Source organism: Onychomys torridus, chromosome 19 (assembly GCF_903995425.1).
Source record: "Onychomys torridus chromosome 19, mOncTor1.1, whole genome shotgun sequence".
Taxonomy (NCBI): domain Eukaryota; kingdom Metazoa; phylum Chordata; class Mammalia; order Rodentia; family Cricetidae; genus Onychomys; species Onychomys torridus.
This window is the reverse complement of record NC_050461.1, coordinates 10,964,202-10,983,574: the sequence shown is the minus strand read 5'-3', so window position 1 is coordinate 10,983,574 and position 19,373 is coordinate 10,964,202. Positions and strand designations below refer to the sequence as shown.

Below are 19,373 nucleotides of genomic sequence, written 5' to 3'. Positions count from 1 at the left end.
ATCCAGGCGCTTTAATTTTGGCAGTTTCCCCAATTTCCTATTTTTTGCCTCTTCAATTTTTTGTTTTTGATCAGTTTTGTATTTGTTTGCTTGTTTTTTTTAAAGTATCTCTGTATGTCTAGGGCATTTCTCAATCTTTTCCTAACCACAAGGCCCTTTTTCAGTTTAAACTGTAGTAACTTATGTAACTCTCTTTCTGTTATTTGACCAAGATTTATTACTGTTGCTCTTAATGCCCTTGCCCTTGCATCTTGAATAAGAATTACAGACATGCACTACAAGACTTATTAACTTGCAACTGGAGAGACGGCTCAGAGGTTAAGGGCACTGACTGCTCTTCCAGAGGACCTGGGTTCTGTTCCCAGCACCCACATGGTGGCTCATAGCTATCTGGGCCTCCTGTTCCAGGGATCTGACACCCTCTCTGGTCTATGCGGGCACCAGGCATGTCTGTATGTAGTGCACAGATAAACGTGCTGGGAAAACACTCACACATATAAAATGAAAAAATACTCATTTAACTAAAGGAAGTTGTTGTTTTTTAAATTTTCCTTTGAGGAATGAACTCATTAAGGTCACTCACACAGACAGCTTATTCCTTAAGCATTTCAGAAGAAATACCTAGTTTCTTTTACCCTATTTGCATTGAAGGAAAGTTCTCAGGAAGAAGCTGCCCCCACGGAACCTTCATGGCCAACTGACTTATGAGAACTTCAACAATGTTGGAGAGTTCAGAATGTTATAAGTCCAGAGCCAAATTAAATTATCGTGGGCCATCTTCAGTCCTTCAGTAGCCATTTCCTGTGTGCTTTACATGTGACCTAACATTTGCGGCCATTAGGTAGGTGTCCTTCGGTGTACCAATACCACCAACCAAATGGCTAAGAGCCATCACAGCACCCAAGGCAGGGAGCTCCGACTGCCTCACTTTGCTTTAATCCACCTGCCTAATGTTTCTACTAATGCAGTTGAGACTTTGTTGCTATAAAACCCTTACCAAACTGTCACCACTTTGGAGCACAGTATTTAGAGTAACCTAATCTATGTTCTGAACCATGGCCACTCACACTTGGCTCCAGAATAAACTTACTTTCTTTGAGGTAAGAGCTGTGTTTTTGCATCCATTGTAACTACAATGATGGGAAACAAAGCCCTTCCCCAGTACATTTTACTCCAGGCTTGTTAGAACATAATTGCTGTGGAGACTAAATACATGTCCCTTATGTACTGAGACACGTAGGAGGATCACTGCTTTCTCATCACTTCCAAATAAATATCAGAGAAACAGATCAAATATTGATGTGTCAATACTAGAACCCAGTTTGAAAGATAAATAATTTTCCATCACACAGTCTTTTTCTCTTCTCCCTAAGCAGTTCTGGGGAGACAACACAGGCAATTCCTACTCCAGACATTGGACTCACGTGGAAAGCTAAGCCACACCTGAATGAGCATAAGGCATTTTTGGAGGCAGAGACATACTGGGCACAGTTAAATTCAAGTGCTGCCCTCAATATGCTTATTTAACATAATGTCTACAGACCTTCACAGCCTCCGGCCAGGCACCCAGGGCAGAAAGCAGCTAACTCCAGCGCACCCTGCACTAACTAAATGAATGATGAGGCCACATGACCAAAGGGCTGGATTCCTCTGAAGCATGCAGGGCTTATAACACTTCACAGGAGAGGGAGAGAGTTTGACTTTCTCCTCAGAACTGGACACATTCACAGCAGTGCCAGTCAAAATGAGACTGTGGGACTTCTGATCCCTTTGTCAGGCTGGGGGATAGTTAAGTATTTGGATATCATCTTAAAATATTTGGTAAAGTCCGTGCCTTCATGTAAAATGCTAGAAGTATAAAAACAGAGCTAAGTAGCACTTACCAGTTCAGTCTTTTTCTACAGAAGAGAATGTTTACGCATGAAGAGGGATGTGGGCATCATTCTATTTTTCTAATTACATATGTAACTCATGAATACATTCCTCTAGCAATTCACCTTTTGGGGAAATGTCCACAGTAATATATGACAGGTTCTTTTCACTCTCTCCTGCCCTCAGTCTATAGTGTGCTCCAGAATGGCCACCAACAGTCCCAGAAAATCTCTTAGCTCTGAAGACCTGGATAACTGGCCCCTCCCAGCTTTCCAGCTCCTTCCATGCCCAGTCTCTCTTGTCTAGATCCAAACACACTTAGCTTTTCCCAGCCACATCCCTGCTCTGGGAACTCAGGGACCCAGTCTATCCTGTTTGTATCACTCCACCTGGGCCAATGTCTAAGAGCACAGGAGTATTCAGAATTGTTTTTACAACATGAAATCTGACAGTCATCAATACAGCAGATGTCCAGGAGAGGGCACCTTGACATTAGAAAACAAAACTAACTAGTCAGCTACATGCTAGATAAATATATTTACAATGAGGTATTATAAAGGGTGGAATGATTATCATATACTAAATAAATATTTCCATTGTATTTGAGACAGGGTCTCATTCTGACGTCCAGGCTGGCCTTATGCTTGTGGCAACACTAGCTTATAAGTACTGGATTACAGGTGTGAGCTACCACGCCCAGTGGTGATCTTGAGTGTGTGTGGGGGGTGTAATCCATGCCACAGAACACATGTGGTGGTCAGAGGACAACCTGGAGTCCAGTTCTTCCCTTCTGCCTTTCCATATGTTCTGGTCCTCAAACTCAGTTCATCAGGCTTTTGAGGCACACAGTGAGCTATTTTGATGGCCCTGCTTTGTTTTGTTTTTGTTTTTGTGATACAGGGTTTCTCTGTGTAGTCCTAGCTGTCCTGGAGTTCACTATGTAGACCAGGAGCAGGCTGGCACTGAACTCAGATATCTGCCTGCCTCTGCCTCCCCAGTATTGGGATTAAAGGAGTGTATCATCACTATGCCTAGCTTGGCTCTACATTTTGTAAAGAAGTACATAAATATTAACAAGGGTCTCGATTTTACTCCCAGCACTGGTGGTGGAGGAGAAGCACGTCAGTTGCTGGCTGTCTCCACTTCCTTCTGCTGTGGAACAGGCTCCGGCCTGTGACTGCCTGCCTGGACCCCACACCCTCTATTCTTAAGTGCTCACATCTGTAAGTGGGAACAAAGAACAATGCCTTCCTTGAAGGGCTGGGGCAAGGGCTGGCCATGGCGCACAGGGAGCAGCCAGTTCTTCTTCATCTAGCTCGTCCACGTGTGCAGTAAATGGTGCTTGTCATTACTTATAGCCAACTAGCGGAAGCTACTCTGTCTATAGTGAACGTCTGTTCCACGTAGTTCCTGCTCCCAAATTTCACATCTTTTATGAGACTGCTCACACTGCCTCTCATGATTAATCTCCAAATCTCTTTCCCCTACTGTCCTGTGGACAGAGCTGTCTACACCCCATGTACCCGTGTCATCTGTGCAGTCATCAATACCTCCTACTTTGATCACTTCACTAGCTCCTGACACTGCTGGCCACTGGTATCCTAAGAGCACTCCATCCCAGATGTTTCTAACAACCAGGTCACTAGCTTTCAGTCCAAGAATGTCCAAGTCCCACAATGCTTTATGCAAGCTCAACCCAGCTGTTTTACAGGCACTGCACACTAATGGGGCAGAAACAAAGTCTGTCTTCCTTGGATTTACTGCGTTGCTGATCTCGTGAGATAATGAAACCACCTCCTCTGTTAGCCAAGCGACAAATCTCGGACACAAACAGCCCCACCCGGCGGCACCTGTTCTCTGTGCCACTAATTCACTGTTTGATGCCCATGTCTCTGCCTTGGTTTTTCCTGCCTAGACTACATCAGCAGTTTCCAACAGCGGCACTGCACCCCAGCACCCCCTCTGAAGAGTACTGTAAACTATCTGTCTTATGTGTATTATTAGACCACCACTTTTCTTACTGTAGAACACTTTCAGAACCCCAAAAAGAAACCATCACCTTTCCCCAATCCCCAACAACCACTAATTTACCCTCCTAATCATCTTCCTACTCTGGACATTTTAGATCAAAGGAAGGATTCAACACGTGGCCTTTCGTAGCTACCTCAGCTCTTGCTCCATTCTCTACTCCATGCCAGACTAATCTTTATAAAACACTGCTCATGTCAGCCCCTCGTGTACCCCTCAACGGCCTGAGGGAGACAAGAATACAATTCACTCTGTTGTGGGAAGGAGAGTGTGGAGTACCTGCAGGTAAACCTTCTTTATCCCAGGCACATAGTCTGCAATGCGGCCAAAGAGAAGGCGTCCAACTCCAGAAGTGATGCCGATGCACATAAAAAGCACCTCCTTGTTCTTTTCGTCTTGGAATCTTTCCTTTACATGGTTCATCTGCAAGTCAAGAAAAAAGACACCACACTGAATATGGAGGGACACCTCACAAGGTTTGAGACATGCACCATTAACATCCAATGTGTTTCTTCTCTACACTGATACTCCAACCCCCCTTCAAGATTAAAATTGTAAGATTTAAAAGCATCTCCTGTGATCGTTTTCTAGGAGCACATATAAAGAAAATCTATCATAATTTAGTATGCATAAAAGGAATGAGTTTTCTGAGTGTGGTGGCACACAGCTGTAGTAGTCCCAGCCCTTGAAGACTAGACCAGGATTGAGAAGGCAGGGTCAGCCTGGGCTACATAATACAGTTCAGGGTAGCCTGGATCATACAGCAAGACCTTGACTCAGAAAACCAAATTTTTTTATTTTTAAAAAATGAGTTATTCCTATAATTATTTTTTTCAGTAAACAGATCAGCACACACTTAAAATGAGCCAGTTATCAAAAGAAGAATGGAGGCCTGGAATACTACCTGCCCCCTGGAAGATAGCTGAAGGTCATCTTTGGAGTTTTAGCTCTTCTAAGGGACCAGAACAAACTGATGCCCTTGAAATAACTTCTGCCAGAGCTTCCTGAAGGAAAGTGTAAGGTTCCTGGGTGGCATGCCAACAGATACAGATACACAGTTTACAGTAGTCAAATCTCTTAGACCTCCAGATCCAAGTACTGGTCCTAATCAAAGCAACCCCTGTGGCATACTAAAGCATCTGCCAAGCATGTGGGAAGCCCTAGGTTCAAGCACCCCTTAGAAGAATGACTGGCATGCAGTTAATGATCAGATACTAATGTTGGCCATCCTCTTTTCACAAGGGATCTTTTGAATGCTGGCTGTGCTGAAGTAGAAGATGGGGGTGGAGGGAATAAAGGATCTTTGCCTCCACTTAAAATCTAGTGAAAACACTAGACCTCTGGGCCACAGAGAGCCAGCAAGCATTGTTTGACTTTCTCATAATGACCCTAGCATCCAATGGAGTTCTAGGAGACTACAAGCAAATTTTCTACCAAGCTCAACAGCCCAAATAATGAATGTGGTAGTGGGGGACTTTTCAGATGGCAGTCCCTCCTTACGATTCTTCCATTGAACTTTCTTTTTTCTGCTTTCCTTTTTTTTTAACCCAGTTTTTATATCATCATATCTCTTTTCATTAAAAATTGGTCACTGGGGCTGGAGAGATGGCTCAGCAGTTAAGAGCACTGGCTGCTCTTCCAGAGGATTTCGATTTGATTTCCAGCACCAACATGACACTTTATGCTGTGTCTAAATTCGGTCTCAGGTGATTCACACCCTCTTCTGGCCTCTGTAAGCATGCATATAGTGAACAGACATACATGTAGGCAAAACACCCATACATATAACAAATAATTACACTTTTTAATTAAAAATGGTAGTTTTTCTAAACTTCTGTTTTCACACTGCTTCAGAATAATCTTCCTAAATAGGACTTTAATCTTGCCAATCCTGCTTTCAAAAGTTGCTTGTTACTGCATTTTATACTCTGTCTGGTATTTAAAGCTCTCCATAATCTGACACTAATCTATCTTTGTATGTTTATTAACTACTGATCCTTGGCTCTGAAGTAGAAAATTCAAATGTCTGAGCCTATAAAAAGCGAAGCAGATGCATGTAGAGAAGAAGCACACATTCCAGAGGACCGTCACTACCCATATTGTTGATTCTCCCTTCCAGCCCTTTATTTAAACAAAAAATTAAAATTTAGAAGAAATATGAAATCTGGATCTTGTGTAGAAATGTTGGCACCTAACTGGAATTTAGAACCCCGTGTGATCCAGTGCTACACAAGCCAAACAGAACATGGCTGCACACTGCGTTAGGCCAGCTTTGATCTCGGTCTTAATCCCCTCCAGCTCCGCAGGGAAGCTGTGTTCAGTGTGGACTGTGTATGCTAATATGCTCTCTCTCCTCCACTGGGCCCTCTTAAGCTTTATAACTTCTTGCTATTGCTTAACATCGGTGCTGGCACTTCCGTTTTGCATGGGTTCCTTCCCAGCCTTGTTAAATTCTCCAGGCACTCTCTTCCATGTCAAACGAGACATTACCCATTTGCCTAATTCAAAGGCACCTCAGTGTCAATGCAGCTCATACTGAATTTGTCTGCCCCTTATAATTTGCCCTCCTGCATTTGGGTTAACAGTACCATTGGCTCACCTACAGTGGTAAAAACCCAATAACCAAATTGTAATGATTTTCTGGCTAAGTGACTCATATGTACTTCCTTTGGCCTGTGTCCACATTCTTGTCACTCCTTACCTGGACTACTATAGCAAGCTTTTAACATACTTCTTGTTTGAGCCCCCACAACAGTCCTAAATCTCCTAAATTCAAATTTGGCTCCCTTCTAGGCTCCCTTCCCCCTTAGGGTTCATCCCCTTTAGACTTCAAGTGCCAACCCCTCATTGTCAATGACCTCTGCTTTGCTACTGCACCTCCTCTCCAGCTGCCCCTTTAGATACACCATACTTGCACTCTAACGAGCAACTGAACACCAAAATATGACAAATATGAGTACAAACATGCAGAGAACCAGAAGACATAGGGGAGGGGAAGGAAGGCAAAGGAGCCTGATACTGAGTGCCTGTTAAAACAATTCTTCAGCTATATATTAGCTAAGTGCTAATTTTGTTTCTTTTTTATGTTTTCTTTTACTGTAACCAAGGAGCTTTCCTAGTTTAAAGGACAAAGTGACTTGGCTTGTGTTTCTTGAAGAATTCACTGGTAGTGGCAAGCACATGGCAGCCACTGCTGAAGGGCCCAGGAACTTGCAGATAAAGCTAAAAGAGCTCATTCAGGAGGAAAACGGCCAATGCAAGATGTGCTGTGGGGGGTGCATCAGGAAGCGCCCAGTGGGTCTCCCCCTTCCCCACCCACGTGGAGGAGCGAAGCCAGGGCCTCAGTGTGGTAAGCAAGTCTGTACCAGCTACATTGTTGCTATAGCTTTCAGAGACACCTTTAACACCTGTAAGACTGAATTCGTCGGTTTTGACGGAACTAAGAACACTAGCCTAATACATGTCTATCGTTCTTTGACTCGTATACATCCCCCCAATCTATTTTGTAATCTTTATAAGAAATAAGGTGAAATATTTGAGGGTGTTTTTTTTAAAGAGGCTAGGTAATGAGTGTGAATATGCTAGAAATACACAAAATACATTCATGATGATGCCATGATGAAACCCACTATTTTGTATAAGGAACATACACTAATAATTTTTAAATAAATTGGCAAAATTAAAATTATGCCTTAATCAGAAACTTAGTTCTTTAATAACAAAGGACACTACTACACACTATCACTTAAATAAAGCAAGAATATCGACTTCTAAAACTTTCCCTCTACATGCTCCACCAAACTTCAAAATAAAAATCTTTTTGGTTATTAGGTAAGGGACTGTGCAGGATAGGTGATCCCACTCTGTGGATGCCAGGTCTCAGAGTCCTTCCTCATTGAGGCGGCAGTACCAAGTAGGTTTGGCCTTAGCCTCCAGGATGGCTGCTGTCTGGCTTATGAATTTCTACTGTCTCTCATCCTCTGGATACCAGCATGTGCTGTTTAGCACAAAGCACAGCATGGGGCCAAATTGGAATTTCTAATACTCATGTGGGCAAAGACTGGACACTGGGACAAATACTTTCAATTTAACCTAACTCATTTTGTTAAACAGAAAGCTTATACTAGAGACTAGTATTTATCCAGGGGATATTATTTTCAGATAATAATCTAAAAATTAGCTGTTTAAAATTTACTTAACTGGGAGCAAGAGGTATAAGTCCAATGATAGAATAGACTTAATCTGTAACACTAATAAGTAAACCTTCTTTTGGAAAAGGGGTCTCACTATGTGGCACAGGCTGGTATTTCAAATTTCCAATCCTGCTATCTTGGCCAAATTTGGCTTGCAAAATAAAAAACGTTTGTTTTTTGTATGAATGTGTATGAGGGTGTACACATACCATAGCATATGTGTGGAGGTCAGAGGACACCTTTCAACAGTCAGTTCTCTCCTACCACCATGTGGGTTCTGGGGATGGAATTCAGGTCATCAGGCTTGGTGGCAAGTACCTACATCTGCTGAGCCATCTCCTGGACTCCACCCTGGGTTTTAGCTTTAGGCTTTATCAGAATGCATAAGCATCTTTAGGGCAGAAACATATCTTTTATTGAGATCTCAAGTTTAATCTGGAACTGATACCTCTGGAAACATATTGGACATTACCTGCTCATAAACATTATTCCATCATTCAAGCAACACCAGCTTTTGCTGACTTTTTCCAGTGTATGAAATTCACTGTTTGATATCCAGAATTAACTGAGAACTCACATCCTAGGCTATGTACTCATTCTATCCATGAGTCAACAGGACCAAGTACTTCAATTTCCCCTTCTTCTAACCACCTTCAACATAACTAAATGGTGGACTCATCTCAGAATCAATGACATTGTTCTCATCATCAACTGAAGGCAAAATAGATCCCATTTTTTCTGAAGGGGTCAAGGGCAGCAGCCTATGAAAATCACTCATCTCACTAGAATAGCCTCTGCTCTGGCACCCTTCCCCTACACCTTTCCTGCAAGAGTCACAGTGTAAGACAGGTGGGGACCGGGAGCCTTCCGCCGAGAAAACATGGCAGAGCACTTTGATTCAGAGATTCAGTCAAGGACGGAGACTAAGTGGACAGCCATTGTACACTCCAGTGGTGCAATACAGTATACTGTACAGTGAAATACAGTAGCTGTGCACACCTGCAAACACAAACACCATGGGTTTCCTCATTCGTGTTAGATAGCTGTGGAACAAGATCACCAGCTATCGCTGACACACACAAATGCACATTTAAGGACTTAAATGCCTTTTGCCTCTACTCTTCCATATAGTGATTATCTAACATGTCACACAAAGAATGTGATAAAAAAAAAATAGTGTATAAAATTTAGACTATACATGTTGAAGAGGAAGGGAATGACCGGAGACCTTTAAAACAGATAAAACAACTTGGACAGTGGACTTGAGGCAACAGCTGACTGACTCACGGTGAAGAGGGAGGTAAGGAAGCACAACAAGAAAAGCTGAGTGGAGCATTGCAGGCTGTGAGAGCGAAAGAACTTTCCTTGGAAAACACAATAAAAGCCTAAAAACACAAACCCTCCAACTCTGTCGTCGACAGCTGCTGCCTCTCAATGTGCTGTCTGGATTGATAAAAAGACTTTGGTCACCTGTCACCTTCTGTCATGTTAGTGGCATTGATACCTTGGCCATCTATCTGCCCTTGCTCCTGAGACTGACACCACCAGACTGACAAGACCAGGTAAGCATGTACACTAGCTTAATTTCCAGAGTAAATTGTTTGCGGGGGAGAGGACCCGTATGTGCAGTTGGTATGGCATTAAAACTTGGCTAATAATGAATCTGGAACTCAAACTGACTTTGACTCCCTATTTCCTAATAGCGATCCTACCTATTTCTCCTCACTGCTATCCACACCAGAGAGTAGCAGCATGCGCCTGCTGCTGCTTCTTTGCATGTGGTTGAGAGTGATTTCTGAAAATATACTCATCCTGCTAGGCATGGTGGCACATGCCCGAATCTCAGCACTTGGGAGAGACTAAGGCAGGAGAATTGCCTCCACCTCAAGGCCAGCTTTGTCTCTTAGTAAACTTCAGGTCAGTCATAGATATAGTCCTTGTATTAAAAACTGACAATGAGGGGCTGAAGAGATGGCTCAGGGGTAAAGAGCATTTGGTGCTCTTGCAGAGGACCTGGGTTCAGTCCCCAGCACCCACATGGTGGCTCATAAACATCAGTAATGCCAGTCCCAGGGGATCTGACTCCCTTTTTTGACCTCTCAAGTACCAGGTATACAAGTGGTGTATAACATGTGCAAGAAAAACACTCATACACCTAAAATAAGTGGATCTGACAAATAGATAAATAAATTTTAAACTAAAAAGAAATAACATAAGTGTGTTTATCTTCATCCAAAATGTTAAAAAGCTATCCCAAAACTCTAGAAGACCATTCGGTTTAAATATATTTTCTTTTAAACTGAATTTTGAAGGGAGGGGAGGCAGGGTTCTACTCTGTGGTCCAAGACATCCTCAAACTTGAATTCTCCTGCCTCCCAATTTCCATGATTATAGCATGCACCACTTCTCTAACAGACAAAGCCAAAGAGCAAGCCTTGCCCCTTTAAAAAATAAAACAAAACAAAACAAAACGTGTACCTTTGAAAGGGAGTAGAAAGCCTGATAGAGTTGTTAATAGTTAATCTCAGAATTAGTCACAAAGCAAAACCTTACACTACCCTTTGACTTCAGAGCTGGATTATCAGAAATCTGGATGGAATATGCTTAGTGTTTCTTTTTACAAACCTGTTTTCTCTACCTCTGGCTTTCCTTTTTTAAAAAGGAAAATTTAAAGGAAGTTTGGCAAGCTAAGTGGTTACAAAGGTGGAACTCAGTTAACTGCAGAAGTCTTTGATAAAACTGAGCCTTTTATACAGAACACAGAACTAGAACATTACGGACAGAATAGAGCCACTGGTCTGATAAGTCACAGAATGCCATTTCGGTCTGTTAGGTCAGATCAGCTACTCTTGGAGATTAACACACAGATGAGAGGGAAAACCCGTGTCTGCTCGCTGGCATCTTTAGGTTGTCCCAGAGGTGTTTTCAGATTCCCAGTACCTACTGCCTCCTCAGCAGCTGGCTGGGATGCAAGCTGACCTTTGGCCTACCGGACTCTAGGAGGCATCACTGCTGATTCTGTCTTTTTCAAACAACCACTCTTTCCATTTCCATTAAGATGGGTTTCCATGGTATTGATAATGACACAGCACCATTAAGGCAGGAAAAGCAACTGGGGAAAAACAAACCCTTCTGGAATAAAGATTACTTAATAGCTACCAATGGTTTAAAAAGAGGTGTTTTTTTTTTCTTTTAAGGCTAATTTTGAAAACATTTTCTAACTAAAAATTCTAAAGGCAGTTGCTATTTTTCCCCTGATAGTCTTTAAAAAAAAATAATTTCCTGTGGGTTAAAAAAAGAATATATATACATACACACATACACTTCTTGGACAGCATCACCTACATCAAGATTTAGTAAAATTTCTGGTTGAATTACTAACAGAAACCACTTTGGATTTAGATGTTAGTTAGCCTTTAATTTTGAGGGTATAGCTCATCGAGGACTACTTGCTTAGCATTCAAGATGCTCAAGGGTCCCTCTCCAACACTTCAGGCAACGATAAATACCCTTGGATTTAAATCATCTTGAATTTTAGAATTTTAAAGATTTCATCTTAAAATAGAAAATAGACGGATTTTTGAGTAATTTGGAATTGTTTACTCTGTCAATATTTATTCCATGTATTTTGGAAGTTACCAAAAACAAATGAATAAGAACTCTAGGCTGGGGCTGGAGAGATGGCTCAGAGGTTAAAAGCACTGGCTGCTCTTCCAGAGGTCCTGAGTTCAATTCCCAGCAACCACATGGTGGCTCACAACCATCTGTAATGAGATCTGGCGCCCTCTTCTGTGTACAAAATAAATAAATAAATAAACTTAAAAAAGAAGGAGGAGGAGGAGGAGGAGGACGAGGACGAGGACGAGGACGAGGAGGACTGCCTCTGCAGTATCAAGATGGCCAGTCTCAGCCATAGAGGACAGCCAGACTATACAGAGTACTCCAAGAACACACAAAATAGCTGCAAAGACTTTGTAGACAGGGATCTGGAGGTGATCCAGGCTCTCTGAGGGTGTCACATGTTTCCACATTCCACATTAAGAGGGGAGAGACTAAATGAATCAATAGGTCTGGGTTATGGGACCTTTAATCAGTAGCAGAATCACACAAATTTGGAAAAAATAGTCCAAAGTGAACAAATGCAACAAAACTGGTCAGATGAGCTTAGATTTTAGAAGTTAAGATAGACTTTACCATAAAATTGAGAAGGATAAAACTCATCACTCAAGTCCCTAGGATTTAGAGCAACAATAACTTTACTTATCTGATGATCCTGGCAATGACGTAAATAAGCTAGATTATCTTATAAATCCTCGAAATTAGTTCTCTCCTTGAAAAACACAAGAGTTTATTAAAATAATACTTAGTTAGGGCTTTCCTGACTGAGAAAAATAAAGAAACAGGAAATTAATTCTCATTGGGTGAGCTGGTTTTTTTCCTTTTGTTGTTGTTGGTGGTTTGGTTTGATTGGTTTGTTTGGGTCTCACTATGTATCCAAGGCTGGCTTTGACTTTGTGATCCTCCTGCCTCAGCATCTCAGGCGCTGAGACTACAGACATGTGCCATCATTAACTGCTTTCTAGAAAGCACCTGGAATGCTACCTCTCCTCACCTTCCCATCTCCCACTGCCCCGCTCTGGAAATTAGCATTTACATCTCCCATCTATGATTTGACTGCTCTAGAGACTTCATCTAAATGGATAGCCTTTGTCCTTTTGTGTCTGGCTTATCTCTCTGAGCATGACATCATCAAACTTCATGTATGTTGCAGCATATAACTAAACATTATCTTTTTTTCTTTTTTACTTGTCTCTGATGTTAGAGGTTCAACTGTTTTATAACTCATTTGGTAGAGTACTTGCCTGACCTGCTTGAGGCCCTGGGCTCCATTCCCAGCACCTGTAACCTCAGCACTCAGGACATAGAGAGGCGGGAAGGTTGGGTGTTGGAGGGCATCCCCTGCTACACAGTCACAGACCAGGCCGAGATACAGGAGCTACAGTCTCAACACTGACATGAAAAATGTGCAGTATGTGTAAAGGTGATTCATTGGGAAGAAAAAGGGCAGAAGCAGGTCTAACCGCGGCTTGCCGTGGAGATGAAAGTCACGCACAGCTTAGACAGTGTCTCTGGAAGAGGGGTGGGGGACCAGACACTGTGTGGTTCCTCATCCTGAGCAACTCTAATCCTGGGTTCAGGGAAGGCTCTGGGCTGAAGAGTGGAGAGAGGAGACACTGAGAAACAGAGTTATGCTTAAGGCATCCACAGGAAGCTAACAGTTCTCCTGAGAAAAGCTGGTAAGGACAAAGCCAGGACTTGTGAAAAGCCCCGAAAGCAGCAGCTTTCGAAAGACAGCCATGTGCTCACACAAACAGAAAACAATCAAATCGGTCGGAGCCCTGGATTTATCCTGAAGCTATTACAATGAATACAAATTCAATAATTAATACATAGTAGCATTCTGTTATTAGGGGGGTGTGAGGTTTTTTTTAAGATAATGGTTAATATGTGACCTTGAACTCATGACCCCCCATCTTAACCTCTTGAGCACTGGAATTGCAGGTGTTTGCCAACACATCTGGCTATATGGCAACATTTATTTGTTTGTTTGTTTGTTTGTTTTAGTTTTTCAAGACAGGGTTTCTCCATGTAACAAAGAAATGAGTTACCAAGTAAGTTCTGGTTTACAAAGTGAGTCCCTGCGTGTCCTGGCCTCTGCTTCCACCCCCAAGTGCTGGGATAACAGACATGCTCAACCACACCTGCTAACAGGTCTGCTGTAATCTATTTGTAAGTAACATGTTTTCTACAGTCCTTGTTTATTAATCATGCCTTCCCTTCCTACCAATTTCCTTTTCTGTGTATTATTTTCTTTTCCAAAATACTGTTTTTTGTTTGTTTGCTTATTTGGTTTTTAAGACAGAGTCTCTCTGTGTAATAGCCCTCGATGTCCTAGAATTCACTTTGTAGACCAGGATGGTCTTGAACTCACAGAGATCTACCTGCCTCTGCCTCCCGAGTGCTGGGGTTAAAGGCGTGCACCACCACGCCCAGCCAAAATACTCTTTTTAAAAATCCCAAGCCTACCTTGTTTCCTAAGTGTTTTGTGAACAAATAACTTCAACATTAATAAATCACAGTGGCCAGAGGAGTAAAGACTCTTCCCAGTAGGAGAGTGTTGGCGAATACTGCTGTGCAGTTAAAATTAAAAAAAAATAAATAAATAAAAATCTTTTAAAAATGTGCGAAGTGGCACTAACCTGAAAAGTCAAACTGCGGCAGATGTTGAGATCTGAAGGGAAATAAATGCAAGGTTAGAAAAGCAAAGAAGGCGTAGACAGCATGGAAAACTGCAGGGACAGAGCAAGAGGCCGTCCATGCAACAACCAACGAGAAAGGAGCAAAACTACCGTGTTTTTAGAGGGTTCACATATACGGAGAAAAACACAATGACTGGATCCTGAAGATAACGTAGGTAAGATTTTGAAACTTCAACATTCAGGCTTTTAATCTAATACACCAAGAAAAAAGTTAAGTTGGATAAAAGTTTTTGACTATCGGCTGGCTTTAAAAACAGACGACTATGTCCTAGGCTTCCCAAGTCCTCCAAATACTAACACCACACACAGATGTGCTTGCTGTCACCTCAAGAGATGTCTCTGAGCAACACTGAAGCTACCTCCATTAGAGACGCCGCATCATGCACGCTCAAATCCCCACACCTGGAATGCTCACGGCACACGACAGGCACTCTGTGTTTGTCCAACGCATGAGTGCTTCAATCTGCTTAACCAAACCGTAATTAAAAACAAGTCACAGGACCGGAAGACAAATGACACCGAGAACGGAAACCCACTCTAAGCCTGCTTAGAGACCATTGCTAGTGTAGAACAGAGAACTTCACAACCTGTGAGCACAGGGAAACAACTCTGCCCCTCATCACTAGTGAGAGAAGCAGTGTAGGGTTCTGCCCTCAGAAGGGAGTCAGGAAGTGGATGCACAGCCAGGCATAACGGCACACAACTTTAATCCCAGTAGTTGGAGGGAGGCATGGGTATCTCCGTGAGTTGGAGGCTAGCCTCGGCTACACAGGACAGTTGCAGGACAGTCAGGAATTCATAGAGAAGAAACTCTGTCTTAAAAAGCAAAACAAAAGGAGAGAGAGAGAGAGAGAGAGAGAAGGAGGAGGAGGAGGAGGAGGGGAAGGGAGGAGCAGGAGGAGAGGGGAGGGGAGAAGAGGGGAGGGGAGAAGAGGGGAGGGGAGGAGAGGAGAGAAGAGAAGAGAAAAAAGAAAGAAAGAAAGAATCAGAGAACAAGAAGCTGCAATTCACTCGTCCCTGGTGCGCAGTAACCATTAGTTTAAAAGGTCCTGCTAGGTCAGCAAGATGGCGCCATGGTTAAAAAGTGCTTGCACCATGACCAGAGGGGAAGAGAAAGCCAACTCCCAGAAGTTGTCCTTTGGCCTGCACGTGCATGGTGAGAGCATGCAACACATGCACATCATGAAGAGCGAACAACTGAAATAGAAGGTCCCACTGTGAGCCTGTGTTCTCTGGAAAGATCTATCACACAGCCACCTGAGTTCTGAATATATCCAGGAGAGAAGAAGGAGGCAACTGTTAGTGGCAACACTGAAGAACTGGACCCTCTGACTGTGCTGACCCGGGCAGGATGAATGTAAACTTCACTCCTGACAACCCCATTTCCACACCATGCACATTTACATTTCAGACTATAAAAAGGTTCTATTTTACTCCATAGATTAAAAAAAAAAAAATCACACTTGGATCCACTACTTCTATGAGACTTTTGGCAAGTAGTTAGCTTTTCCCTTCCCTGCCTTATACAGCAGCAGCAGCATACAGTTACATGGCTTGTACAATCCCTGCCACTCCCATATCACTGTTAGGTATTTCTGACAAGCATTTAAATATTTAATTTAAATGTCACACGTTTCAGAATACCTAGCTTAATTCTTGGCTTGCACCAGCATGGCAACCCGGAGCACATCCCTAACCAACCCAGTGCTCCTCTGGCCCAGTGCAGGCCCTGACGCTGTGCACACATTTTGACAGGGTGGAAACCAAATGTTAATAAAAACAGGGGCTTAAAAAGGAAATGTGGAAAAACAGTATCAATCAACATTCCGTTTGTTTAGAGACCATTGCCTTAAAGCAGATCCTTGCACGGCTCTGAGAACAGACATGCAGAATTAACTCAACTGTGCTCTGAAGCCTAGACACCACAGCTGTTCTTGCCATGTTATGCCAAGAATCCCTTCAACTGACGTGGCTGCACATAGCTGGATTGCATAACTGTCCATGTTTCAAATTTACGCCTCTAAATTGAGCTCTTTTCCAGTGTGTTATGAGAAAATGTAAAGTTCCTGCTTAAGTGGGCTGCCAAGGAGGGCAGGATAGAAGGAACAATGGGGACAGCTGGGGTTAACAGCGCTGAAACTTTCTGTGGGTGTCAAAGATTCACCTCGGCTCAGATCCAGAGGAAGGCTCCTTTCCCTTCTGTTCTGTACTCCTTAGGGTTAGTGACTGCTGATTGCAAGAGACTCTCAAAAAATCTGTCCTGTAACGTGGGAGATACGGTTAAACTGGTGTAAACGTGTTCTCAGTTTAAGAAGCCTTAAGTCAGGCAAAAGCCAGTCACCAGGCAGAGCCTTGCAAAGGAGAGGAGCTCAGATTAAGATTTCTATCCCTGCTCCTCCTGTAGCATGACAATTCATTTTCAGTTTATGCAGAAAACTATGAAAGAACCCTTACTTAAAAGCTCAATTTAGGTTCATCAAACTTGAATAAATGTTGAACTAATGGAAGGATTTGAGAGATAAGCATATATCTATATTACAGTTGAAATCTGTTATTATCCAGAACATGCCACATTTTACCAAATGAAGCCTGACATATTTAAATGCAAACAAAGAAAATAAAAACCCTGGTGAAATCAATTAGCAAGAGAGATACCAGTTATTTTCCCAGCTAACTCTATACGAATTATAGTAACATACATACAAGTCACTGTTGGAAAGAAAATTTATAAAGAAAGTAAATGGCCTCAGTTTATCCAAGGCCATTGCCTGCAACAAAGGGCCCTACAGAATTAGTGTAGAGTTAGCTAGGGGAGTAACTAAGAAATCTAGGGGTCAGGAATAAGGTCTCATGGGTCCTCTGATTGCTGTCCCTCTAGAACAAGAGCTGGTTCCCTGCCGGGTCCTCTCTCTAGTGGCAGACCATGCCCGAGCACGAGGACAGTGGACCATTGCCACTGTTCTGATCTGAGTGAACAGGAATTGACAAGGCGTTAAATAAAACAGTGTCATACTTGTGGGGCTGGACAGGACAGCTCCAGGCTGCGTCCCTCGATGAACATGGTTTTACCATGTTTGACAGCCAGTTCAAATCTCAGTTCTGCGCATAACTCGGTGAATGCCCCCCAAAGAAGTGCAACTTTGCAGACCCACTTCCTCGGCTCCGTGCTACTTGGCTGCATGCACTGTGCTTGTTATATGTTTTATGAAGATGTTTGATACAATCCATTCTTCATGACCTGAATCTCCCTCTAGGAAAGCCACGAAAAGATTAAAGATTGTTTGTTTCTCCTGCTTACATGGCTCTGCACCACATGATCTGGCAGTAGCTGAGTAGACAGAACTGATGGGTTACTCAAGTTTCCCAGTCATGCAATACCCATGACACACCCTGGTAACATCTGGCACTATCTGAATCAAAAAGTTATCTTTTGAAGAACCTCATGCCCCATTTATGAGCTTGTTCATCTTGAAATTTGGTTCTAGTTTGAAAGTACAACTTGTTTATTCCCAATTACAAGTGGACTTAGGAATCCACTTAATTGCCCTGTAAGCAGGCAAATGATCTACCATTAATCTTACAGCACATAAATAGGATATCTCTACCAGGTCAAAGTTTCTGCTGGAACTATCCTCCACAAAACCAACCCATTTATATATTAACATATATTAACAGACTAATGCTGGCTGTCCATATGTATGCCTGTAACCCCCATATTTGGAAGGATGAACCAGGAAGATTAAGAATTTGAAACCAAGTCTGGCATGGTGGCATACAAATTTAATCCCAGCACGCAGGAGGCAGAGACAGGTAGATCTCTGAGTTGGAGGCCAACCTGGTCTGCAGTGTGAGTTCCAGGACAGCCAGGGCTCTGTAGAGAGACCCTGCCTCAAACAAACAAACAAACAAACCACCCCAAACCAGCCTGGGCTACATAGTAAGATCTTGTCTTAAAACATTTTGTAATATAGCTAGTGAACAATATATTACAGATTTCCTACACACAAGTCAATCATGCTGATCAAGATTTTTTGTGAGTTTAAAGCCTAAAAACAACTCAACCCAATGACCATGTTTTAGAGTCAAACACTGGTACTGACTTGCTGGGTTTCAAAGTGAGGAGAAATGAGAGATGAGGACAGCAACTGAAGCTAAGTTGTCATCTTCATACTCAGGATGGACTAGTTCATACCAGCAAGAAAAGTTAGCAAACCACTGTCCTTTTTAGAAATGTTAAGAGTCACCCGACTGACGCAGCCCAAGTTATGCAGATCTGTAGTCACGCTACGATTCCACACCCAACATCTATTCTTACAGATGCCATCTCTGGCTCTGTGAGAGTGTCAGCCATCCGAAGACACAGTTCCTCTGGGGACAGAAATGTCTTGAGTTAGCTTATAGTTTCAGCATAGACATATAGTGAGGGTCAGAGAGATAGCATCACCTCTGCCTCCCAGGAACTGGTAGTTTCTTCAGTATTCTGAGTTTGAGCTCATGCGTTAAGTGCTGAATGACTATCTCTGTGACATGAATGTAGAGGGGTTTAAAGACCAAGATGGTATGACTTTCAATACTATGTGCATTGCTTTAGACTCATGCATAATGTATCCCATCATCCAGCCAATATTTGAGCACCTACTGTGTGCTAGACACTGTGCTATTTGCTTAGAAATCTATCATCAAACAGAGAAAGACCCTAACTTCATAGGACTTATATTTTAGCAAAATATGTAGATGTACAATTACAAAAATAAATTAGTTTAGAAACTATTAAGTGCTATTTAAAAAAAGAAAAGGAAAAGGGTAGGTGTGAGGAGATTGGGAATGCTGGGTAGGGAAGAAATCTTTACCGTGGCCAGGTTAAAATAGCATCAAGGGTGCTTTACTGCCCTATAAACATGTAAGTAGGAAGGTAGTGGATACAGGAACTCAGTGAGCCTGGCAGGCAGGGCAGGAGAGA

The 19,373-nt window shown here is 42.6% G+C and overlaps 1 protein-coding gene across 1 annotated transcript in view; it reads right to left on the bottom strand.

Moving 5' to 3' along the window:
- The window catches only part of Slc16a10 (solute carrier family 16 member 10), a 97,175-nt gene that overhangs the window by 7,894 nt on the left and 69,908 nt on the right, over window positions 1-19,373 (bottom strand). The window contains exon 4 of the mRNA XM_036168979.1: window positions 4,180-4,323. Within this exon, the coding sequence (XP_036024872.1) occupies window positions 4,180-4,323 (144 nt within the window). The remainder of the gene's footprint in view (window positions 1-4,179; window positions 4,324-19,373) is intronic.